Consider the following 11,358-nt stretch of genomic DNA (forward strand, 5'->3'; position numbering starts at 1 on the left):
CTTGCCACGTAGGCTGGAGTTTTCTCTCTAATTTTCTTTTCTCTCTAATTTAAAACATAAAATATTTTTTATAAGGCCCGTTCTAATAAAATAAGAACAATCATACTACTAATTATAGATAATTCACAAGTCATAATCTTGCAGCACAAGGGTCGTAAGCCAATTTTACACTATTCTCATTACAAGATATTAAATTTTTTAATCACAAGGCCATAATAAATATTTCAACCTAAATTACGATATACACCTCATTCACGAGTATGTTGGAATGTAAATATAGAAGTTTGAAATTGTTCTACAATACAATTTTAAAAATCGAAAAGAATATGAAAAAGAACACAGGTCATATGGTGATTAAGAAATAAAAGGCAAATCAAAACAAAAATATGCCATATTTGTATAATTTTCTTGAGTGATTGTCTATTTAAATTAATTTTTTCACTTAGAAATTTAGAGATAACCCCATTCATTTTGATGAAAATCATGCTATATAAAACTTTGAGATTGTTTTTTTAATACAATTTGGATAATCAGATCATAAAAATAATAAAAATTTGTAATAAGATAGTTTAATAAGAGAGAGGAGTTGAGCGGAACTGCAGAAAGCAAGGAGTGAAAGTTGTTGCATGATCGAGTGACAGTAGTGCTGCGCATTCTGTTTTTATATGAGCCTCTGTATAAAACGATAGGCAGAACAAAAACTTCTTCATTCAACTTTTTTTGTTTTAAGAAAGTATTATTTGCTAAGCAAGTAATTATATTAATTAGAGCAAACAATTACAACCTAAAACCAACCAAGCAAGAGAAAGCAAACCTTTGCTTAGAAAAAAAAAAATGGTTGGTCACATGTTTTATCATGACATTAGCTACATCAATCACTGAACATACGGGTCATAAGTCGGTTTTAAAATTTATTTTTAATACACGATATGATTATAAAAACTTGAAATCAATCAGCTACTATTCAAATCATGATTTTAGGAGAAACATCCTAAAATCTTAAATTTATAAACAAAGTATTCCCCCGCATTTTAATGTGTTTTTTTGTTTCATTTACGTAATTATAAATGTATCACGATTACAATATTTTTAAAGTTTAAAATGTTATAACAAAGGATTTATATATATATTAAATATAATTTTACATTTTATATTCTTTTAATCTTAAATACATGGAGTCTAATAATCACGGATTCAATATATTTCGAATAAAAACAACTACTTAATATACAAAATAATGTTGTCGTACATTATATACGACTCCAAACCATTTCTACATAAAACCTCCCGTGCATTTTTGCACGGGTGGAAAGCTAGTACGAATATATTAAAAGGCGTGCGAAAGAACATTTATGTGCCACGTGGCACTCTCCTCAAATTTCTATTGCAAATGCTTTATGTTCATGTATACTCATCACTTTTAAAAATATGTGTAGTGAAAGGAATCGAACACATGACCTTTGAAATGAAAAATAAGCGCTTAACCATCAATACACTATGACTTTGTTGTTTAATGTTTGAAATAAAATATGATAAAGTCTTGTAATAATTGTAGTTAACTAAAAAGACTTAACAAGTATATACTCCCTCCGTTTTTTTATTGCTACATTGTTGTATGCACAACCATTTATGTCATGTCACTTTCAAATTGGAGTGTATTTTTTGATCCATTTAATGTAAAATAATGAGAAAACGTGAAAAGTAGTATTTTTGGGTCGAAAAAGAGAAAAACAAATATAAAAGTATCAATTTATGGTGGGCCAAATAAGAACCATTTAAGGAAAATGTACGAATTAATATAAACGGAGAGAGTACATCTTTAACAATCTTATTACGTAACTTCAAAGAGAATTTGATGTCATATTCTCTTACCACAATTCTTTTTAAGGTATTGTTTTCAAACTCAAAGCTTTTTTTTTTACTTATCAAGTCGTGACGTGAATTTTTCAATTTCTTAATGGACAAAAATTTACGAAAAGTAGCAGAATAAAATATGAAATAAAAAATAATAACATATTTGTTTATTGTAACTGACCCGAGGCATCGCCCGGGCAAAAAAACTAGTTATATGTATTAAATGGTTGAAAGAAAAACAAGAGGAAAGCATTTGGATCAGTGGTAAAGTAGTAAGGGATAGGACTAAGGGGCGCTGGTTTAAGGGATAGGACTAAGGGGCGCGGGTTTGATTATACTTAGGAGCAGTTTTTTTTATACTTTTTGCTGTTTTAATTATGACTGCTGACTCATCACCTACTCACATTAATAACAACTATCACGCATGGTTTTTTTCTTTGGCTGCTTCAAATCCCCAATTCCCCATTAATGGCTACTCTCTCCTCTTAACTCTCTCTCTCATTAATTTCTACTCATACTCTTATTTTATTTTTTTTGCGATTTTCCAATAAAATTTACTCTATTTATATCTAAATATTTGTTTGTTTATAAGTATTTGATATGTTGATAGTATTTTTTTTAATTGAGAATCTAATATCTTTTATGAACTAAATATGAAAGGCCCAAGTTTAAGAGAGCGTATAGGGCCCCCGCTATGTTTGCCCCGCCCCTGATGTTCATCATAGTTCATAGAAAACCTATAAATATCACCCTGTCAACATGGTTGCTCTGGCATAGGCGAAGGTAATTTGAGTAAAGGTTCACCACCTTCATGTAAACTAGGTGAAGTTGCTTGCAAAGGAACTTTTTCAAGTGTGTTTTATATGCCTATTTTTTTTACATTGATCTTTTCTTTCATATCTTTCAATAGTCAATAAGTAAGTCAACTGTCCCAAGATCAATGTAGAAAAATAGGATATAAAACTTAAAGGGGATAAGGTAAGATGAAGGCACACCTTCAAGAGGTAAGGTAAGATGATGGCACACCTTGAAGGAGGATACTGAGAACTTCTCTTAAAGTGTGTGGTAGAAGAGCCTCACAACTCACAAGACAGGCCTCGAATTTGAATTGTTTGGCCAACTGTCCCCAACTCCCTTCCCATATGAATGATGAACTTGGTAGTATTTTAAGGTATGATGGTCGTAGATCGATCCTTGAAGCTTTATAATAATGAAGTCGTGTGTCGTGGGGCAGGGGCGGATCCAGCGTGAGTTCAGTGGGTTCAACTGAACCCACGTGGATCCGGGACAAAAAGAAGGAAACTGGGCGAATAAACCGATATAATATATATTAAACACAGCGAAATATATGATTTAAAGTTATGCTAGCTCAGCGGTAAAGCTACTGTACACCATTTTATATGGTCTTAGGTTCGAATCTCGTAATGTGATTTGTCTTTTTTTTTTTTAATTCTCCCATTAGGCGTACTACATTATATTCTTTGTCTTTTTTTCCTTTTTTTTTCTTCTCTTTTGGCTTACTACATTATAACCTTGGTCTTTTCTTTCCTTTTTTTTTTTTAATCATCCCTTTATTTTTTAAGTTCTTTTTCTCATCTATAAATCTCCCCCCTTCCACCAAGTACAAATATTGTAAAAGCTAATGAATTTGGTTAATTCACATTATCTTTTTGTCTACATCATGTTTGTGCTATCTTTTTGTCTTTTTTTTTTTTCCCTTTTTTGATCCTCTCTTAATCCCTTTAAGCTTACTGTATTATATCATTGGTCTTCTTTTTCTTTTTATTTTATCCTCCTTTTTGGCTTACTGCATTACATCCTTGGTCTTTTATTTCCTTTTTTTAATCTTCCCTTTATTTTTTAAGCTCTTTTTTTTATCTATAAACCCCCCTTCCCAATCAACAAGTACAAATATTGTAAAAGCTAATGAATTTGGTTAATTCACATTATCTTTTTGTCTACGTCATGTTTGTGCTAGCTAGTTGTTAAAGTTTCATATTTTGTTATACATTTAAGTGTATAACACTTAATTGATAAGTTAATTCAATGAAAAAAGTCTTAATAGTTGATACTCGATTCGTAGTTTGTTTAACTTTATAGTTTGTTAAAAAATAGATAGTCTTTCATTACTACAAGAAATTAAGTATCATATTTTTTGTAATGATGTAATCAAGACTGAAAGCCTCGTTAAGTACAATTGTTGAAAGTTTTTTTTTTCCTTTTCTTTAAAAAATTGCAGTTGCAAATAAAAAAAATTAAATTTGAAATTTATATTAAAACTAGTCCGAACCCACGTGGCCCAATTCCTGGATCCGCCACTGCCGTGGGGTCAGGGGTGTGTGTATGTGTGTGTTGTATCTTACAGTATATAGTAACGAGACACGAAGCATCTATGCATCAAGCTCAGAGCAGCACTCAGCATTGGGAGCTTCCCCACCCGCAGCCAAGGAAGGTCGAAGAGCTAAAGCGACTGCCTGCCCGCATGTCAGCAGCCCGCGCCAGCGACATTCAACGTGTCGTAATTGGAATTTGTTGATGCTTTGTGTGTGTTTTCTTGGTTAAATTAGTTTTCCTTGTTCAACTAGGATTCCTAATAGTTACTTTAGTATATATATGTTGAAGTCGTTTATAATTTATTCATGCCCAATGTGAAGAGAGAAATATTCTTTAGATCTAAAGAACCTAGATAAAGGTTAGAGAGTTTAAGAGAGATTGAGAATTCTCCTTGTATCATCATCTCATATTCAAAGTACTAGTATAGTGTTCGTGGTTTTCTCCCTATTCAAGGTTTCCACGATAAATCTTCTTGTGTTCTTTATTGCTCTAGTTTCTTAATTCCTCCGCATATTATACTTTATTGTTCAATTTGTTAGCGCCTACGTTACGTATTCCTGACAAGTATAAACTAAGATATTAGCTAGCATACATTATTTTTTTTACAAAAAAATTCTCTGTAAGATAAACTTTATAATGAACAAATAATTAAGAATGAAAATGCAAAATCACAAAGAGCTTTGCTACATTGGTTCAGTTCAAAAAATGAATTAATAAAATTAATCCTACTTCATTAAGTTTATAATACAACTTCCAAAACCCACATGAAACATGTATTGATTTATAGTTAGTTTTATATGCATGAGATGCATGCGTTGATATACAGAAAATGTAATTGGTATAAAAAATAATAAGAGCTTCAATCATTAATTTAAACTTTTGGTTGAGTTGATCATCTAATATGATATCAGAGCTAGCGTGATAAGAATATCACAGACTACATTCACACCTTAAGCCCAATGGGCTATCTGGTAATTAAGGGGGCGTGCTATAGTATAAAACTATTTCTAAGATCCAGCTATCAGCTTAACTTTTAGTTAAGTCGTTTTTTAACAATATTAGAGGAAAATATAAATATTGTGTAAATATTTTCCTCTAATAAACAAAAAATAGCTTTATAATTTTATTTTATTACTAAAATAATGACATTTTTTTACGATTAGAATTTTAATTAGCCCATTTAGAATCATTTTAAGTCATTTTAGGAGAGATATCAAAATTCTTATGTATTCCTTTATAAAATGGAAAAATTGATTTTATCAGTCCCAACTATGGGCGCCCTGATAAAAACAGTCCCAACTTCAATTTATTATTGTTCAGTCCCAACTTTTGGGGGTATTTTACAATAACGGTCCCAGCAGGTTTCTAACCTGCTGTAGCAGGTAAACTTGCCAAAAAAAAACCCCACCCCCTAACAACCCCAGCCCCAAGTCCCCAGCCCACCACCCCACCACCAACCCCGGCCCTACCAGCCCCACCAGCCCCCTCCCCGAAACCACCAACACCAGCTCCCTCCCCACAGCCACCACCCCCACCCCCACCCCCACCCCCGCAGTCCCTTCCCTTGCAATTGCCGCACCCACCGCCCGCAGCCCCCTCCCCTTCCCCCGCAAACGCCGCTGCAACGGCGACGAGGCGAACACTAAGAGGAGGAGGCGACGACTCGACGGGGGGCTGAGTGAGAGGAGATGAAGACCGACGACTCGACGGGGGCTGAGTGCGCGAAGGGACGGGGAGGGGGGTTGCGCGACTGGCGGGGAAGGGGAGGGGGTGGCGCGACTAGCGGGGAAGGGGAGGGGCGTGCGATGGGAGGGAGGGGCTGGTGTTGGGCGGGTTGTTGGGGTGGGTTAGGGAGAGAGGGGTTGGAGCAGGGGAGTGGCAAGGGGGGGGGTTAGAGTAGGGGAGGGAGTGACCTCTTAAACCGGTTATGTCAACTTGGATCTTATTGTAAAATACCCCCAAAAGTTGGGACTGAACAATAATAAATTGAAGTTGGGACTGTTTTTATCAGGGCGCCCATAGTTGGGACTGATAAAATCAATTTTTCCTTATAAAATAGAGTAAGATATAATACCTTTTGTTGACAATAAGTCGAGTCAGTAGCCTCAGCAAGAAGATGACGCCAAGTTACATGTGTTTGGTGGACAATTGGATCACTTATTTTCTTACAAGGAAGCCATTTATTGGCCAAATTCTGGGAAATGCACAATCTACCAATTCTTCCTTGGAAAACCGTCAGTAGTAGAGATATGAACCCCACCAACATTAACTCTACATAGAATAACAAAGATATTACTTTACGTAGCATCTCAAACTTCTCAAGTTGTGCCTATTTTATGCAATTGAAATTTTAAAAGAAAAAAGAAATATATGTTCAATTAATTAATTGGCATTATTTAGTTAACTATTAAAGTTTGTTAGGGCGAAATTAGGTCACCATTGGCAAATAATGTTACTAGTTTTATCATAGTATCTTGAACTTATCTAAAGGTATTTGAAGTATTGTAACTTATTGATGAAGTTTATTTTATAACGTCTTAACGCTTATTTAAAGTTAACTGAACTTATTAAACCTAAAACTTTTTTGTAAGGTGAAGTGAATGCACCTTAATTAAGTATTTTCATAGAGTTATATTTACTACTTTTTCTATAGTCAATTTGTTTAGATAATATTATATAGGGAAATTCTACATGGTGGCCTCTTACTTTGGGTTTTTCTACTTGGTGGCAGGTCAAAAAAAAATTTATATCAAGTGACCTCCTACTTTAGGTAATTATACCTAGTGGCCTTAATGTACATAAAATCTTCCCCTGTAATTAAATTTACTAACCTACCCCTCTAATTAATTATAATTTTTAATAAAATCCCCCCATTTTCTCTTAAAACTCCAGCCTTACCTGATCAACTGTTTTGTTTTTAATTCTGAGTGCAAAAGAGGGAAGACAACATAAAGATAGAACTAGCAAAAGCTGTTGTGGCTCAAATTCTTACACGAGTAACAAAGATTCAAACAAAAAACATGTATCGTTTTGATAATCCCACGAATTCTAAATGAACCAAAAAATAAAATAAAAATAAAAAATTTCAAGTTTCTTCGTTGTTCAAGATTCATCAATGGAGGTTTTTAGAGCAACTAATTAATCCTTTGTCTTTACTACTTCCATCTCTAAGCCCCTTTCCTTTCAATTCTCAAGTTTAATTTTTTTTTACTCTCTCTGAAATTCATACAATTTCAAGCCTTTCCTTGTTTTAATTTTGTCAAATTTTTACATGCTTTTGAGGCCAGAAAATTCAGTCTGTTATGTCTCAGTAAAGAAAATGGGTCTAACCCTTCTTATAAGGTGCTGCATTTCTCATAAATCTTTAATTACAAGTGAATAATTTTATTTAGACAACACCTTGTATGAATTTTGGTTATGTTTACAGAGAAAGTACTTATTCTTTTTGTTTTACTGTTTATTCATAGGACAATCGCATGGTTGTATCAATAACAGGGGATACTGGGGAGTGGGGAGGGCCTGATGCCTGATTTTATTTGCGTCAATCACTGATGATGATAATCCGACGGCAAGACTTGATCTTGATGATGTTGTCAACTGTGAAGGAGGGAGATGAAGCCTTGCTACTGAGTTTATTGCTTATACTTGTGAAGTTATGATGATGATGATAATTGTTTAGGGTCTTATAGTTGGACATTTGATTGTTTGATATTGTTGGAATTAGAGTAATTAACTAGGGGGTAAGTTAGTAAATTTACATTAAATGATGGGCATTAGTTTTAAGTAAATTAAGGCCACTAAGTATAATTAGTCAAAGTAGGAGGTCACTTGATATAAAATTTTTTTTTGGTTGCCACCAAGTAGAAAAACCCAAAATAAGAGGCTATCATGTAGAATTTCCCTATTATATATTACTAAAGAAGATTTATAATACATATAATTTTGTTCTCCAGTTGTTTAAAAAGGGTTATGGTTGACCAAATTTAGAACACAAATAGAATTAAGTTGAGAATATAATTTATGATAAATTTATTTTTTTAATCTGAAATCTTTCATGTGGTGTACATGGTATATTAATTTCTCCAGTAAATTTCTTTTAAAGATATAGAGATCCATATAGTTGTTATTATTCTTAGCATTCATAAAACTACCTATCTTCATGGATAAAATTTAAAACAATATTTTATATTGATCAAATTATATAAGAAAATTTAATTAATCAGTTCCAACTATGAACACTATGACAAATAACAATCCCTACTTTTATTTATTATTGTTCAATCCCAACTTTTGAGGAATAGCGGTTCATGTTAAATAATAACCGATTTAAGAAGGTTTTTTAAAAAAAATACTTTTTTTTACTGTTTTAACTTCCTCTTTCTTTCTCCTCCCTCCTTGATCCCCTTCCCCCTCCTCCTCTTCCTTCTCCCATGCCATCCATCCCCCCTGCACCCTCCACCTGCTGACCCTCCGCCACCGACCTTACCAACCCAATCAACCCAAAAGTACCCAGTCAGCACCAAACCCCACCTACCCACTTACTCGAAATCACCCAACAAAGAACCACGAAACTAGTCCATCCACTGCCATCAAAAATCACCACAACAACCTACCTTTGCACGCCATGCCTCCGCGAATGCTTCCATTTTATTGGTTTCCACTTCCATCACACCCTTGCTTAATTGAGCTCGTGGTTATGTGTGGCTGGAGGAAGGAGGTGTTTCGAGGGAGGGGAGGTGATGGCAGGATAGAAGGAGGGAGTTTTGGGGGCGGGGATGGGGTGGCTAGGGAAGGGGAGTGATTTCGGGGGGCATGGTAGGGGTTTTGGGGGCAGGGTGGGTGACAGGGGAGGGGAGGGGGTTTTGGGAAAGGAGAGTGGTTTTGGAGGGGATGGGAGTGGTTTCGAAGGTAGGGGATAGGTGGTGGGTGAGGGGAGGGGGTTTTGGAGATGCGGGAGAGAGTAGCGGGTAGTGAAAGGGGTTTTGGGGATGGGGGAAAGGGTGGTGGGGTTGGTGACAATTAGGGGAGGTGAGTGAGGGGGGTAGTGGGGTGGAAATTGGTTGGCAGGGGAGAGGAGGAGGAGGGAATAATGAAGGAAGGAGGGAGGAAAAAGGAGGAAAATGATAGAAAAACAAAAAGGCCAAAGTTTACCTGCTATAGCAAGTTTCTAACTCGTTGGGACCGCTATTGTAAAATACCTCCAAAAGTTGAGATTGAACAATAATAAACTAAAATAGGGATTGTTTTTGCCATGACGCACATAGTTGGTACTGATTAAATGAAAATTTTCAATTATAAATTATAGTATATGAAATAAGAGAACTTAGATAATGTGACCTAAAAAACTATTATATTATTCCTTTAAAAAAACGACTATTATATTCTTTTCCTCATGAGGAATATACTACAATTTTTCTCCACAAAGTTTCGACGAGATCTATATATCCACCTACCAATCATGCATTATACAAATTTTAATGAAAACAAAATGGGAAGACATATCATAATTGTTACCTTCTTTGATTTTTTGGAGAGCTTGAAAGAGGGGTTTCTTATTCGTCTTCTTTAAATACTGAAGACAAAATACCAAATAAGAAGCATATATACGACGTTAATACAACCCAATTAAATTTTAAAAGAAGGACCAAAAATTAAAAACAAGATTTCGAGATACAATTAATAATTTTTATGATATTTTGTACACTATAAGTACCACATTAATCAATACGAATGAAAAACAAAAAAAAAAGCTAAGCACAAAAAATAATAATTATCATCAATTAACGTAAAAATTATTTTCCTATATAACAATAACAAAAGGAGCCGGATGAGAGAATTGTGAATATTATAGTACATGCCTTGCCAGTATAGTGAATAAACCTTTCGGCGGCCAAAGAAATGACGACGAAAACCATGCATACAATTGCTACCACCCATGTTGGTGTCGACTCTAAATTTGCTTCTCCTGCACCACCTGCCATTTCTGATCTCTTTCTTCTCTCTTAACTCTTAAGAGATCACACAATGAAATTAAATGTACAAGGATTTAAGTAAGGAAAGTGAACCTAAAGTAGCATTACATTGCTATTATATGTACATATTACATTATCAATCATACAAAATAAAGTTTGGAATAATATTAATGGCTCTTTTGACTCTTCCTTTTTGCAAAGAACGAACATGTTATTGGTTTGTTTAATTATATACTTCATTCAAGAGTGGCATATCTTTCATATGGATATTAAACAATTATGATATTTGATGAGGTTTAGCTTTTTCTAGCGCTTTATCTCAAACTTCTTTCTTGTACTAGCTTTAAACTTTAAAGTGTAATTTGATTCTCCAAGTGTTAAATTCCCACGATAATTTAAAGAAAGATAGCCCAGATTGTGATTTATTAAAATACTAGCTTTTAACCCGTGCAAAAATGCACGGGAAGTTTATTTTTTGAGATAATTGTGTACATCAAATGTAATATCTGTAAATATTGTTGCAATATATTTTGAAGCACTTAAAGTTCGCATGCAATATAAATCATGAAAATCTGAGGTAAAAAAAATACATGTCAACAAAGTGGATGAAAATAAAAATTAATTATTGAGTAACATTAATAATAAGAGTATTTAACCAACATTCTGAAATACTTCTTTGTACACTATGTTCGTGGTAACATTTGATGTTCCACGTTCTTTATCAACTATTAAAATTTTCAAACCCTTCTTGCTAGTAACTCTTGATACGGCCACATAAAATTGTCTGTAGCTGAAAACAGACCGAGGAAGATATAGGCCAACATGCGAAAGTGATTGTCCTTGACTTTTATTGATTGTCATTAAGCACACAGCCAAAGGGAATTGTCTCCGTTGGAACTTGGTGGGAAATTTTGTTGAGTCTGACGAAGTCAGCGTCATTCGTGGCATGAAGACGTTATTGCCCAAATTACTACCAGATACCACAATAGCCTCTATAATGCGATCGCCTAAGTGCTTAACGACTAATCTTGTGCCATTACATAGCCCAGAACTTTGATCAATATTCCTTAGGAGCATCACTGGTGCTCCAACCTTCAGTCATATACTATGGTTTGGTAATCCTCCGCATTTAATTGTATTTAGGAACTCTGTTGAATACATCTCATGAATTCCGAAATTTCCTTCCTCCACTGAAATT

The 11,358-nt window shown here is 34.3% G+C and overlaps 1 protein-coding gene across 2 annotated transcripts in view; it reads right to left on the reverse strand.

Moving 5' to 3' along the window:
• The window catches only part of LOC104889091 (MLO-like protein 15), a 34,342-nt gene extending 24,003 nt beyond the window's left edge, over positions 1 to 10,339 (reverse strand). Inside the window, exons 1-3 of one of the 2 annotated variants that reach the window (XM_010674232.4) lie at positions 10,047 to 10,339; positions 9,703 to 9,760; positions 6,263 to 6,459 (exon numbers count right to left, since the gene is read on the reverse strand). In XM_010674232.4, the coding sequence (XP_010672534.2) occupies positions 6,263 to 6,459; positions 9,703 to 9,760; positions 10,047 to 10,169 (378 nt within the window). In that variant the 5' untranslated portion in view covers positions 10,170 to 10,339. The remainder of the gene's footprint in view (positions 1 to 6,262; positions 6,460 to 9,702; positions 9,761 to 10,046) is intronic. The other variant, XM_057393642.1, reaches the window with a different exon arrangement.
• Between the last annotated feature and the right edge of the window lie 1,019 nt (positions 10,340 to 11,358).

The sequence above is a fragment of the Beta vulgaris genome, chromosome 3 (assembly GCF_026745355.1).
Source record: "Beta vulgaris subsp. vulgaris cultivar EL10 chromosome 3, EL10.2, whole genome shotgun sequence".
Classification (NCBI taxonomy): Eukaryota; Viridiplantae; Streptophyta; class Magnoliopsida; order Caryophyllales; family Amaranthaceae; genus Beta; species Beta vulgaris.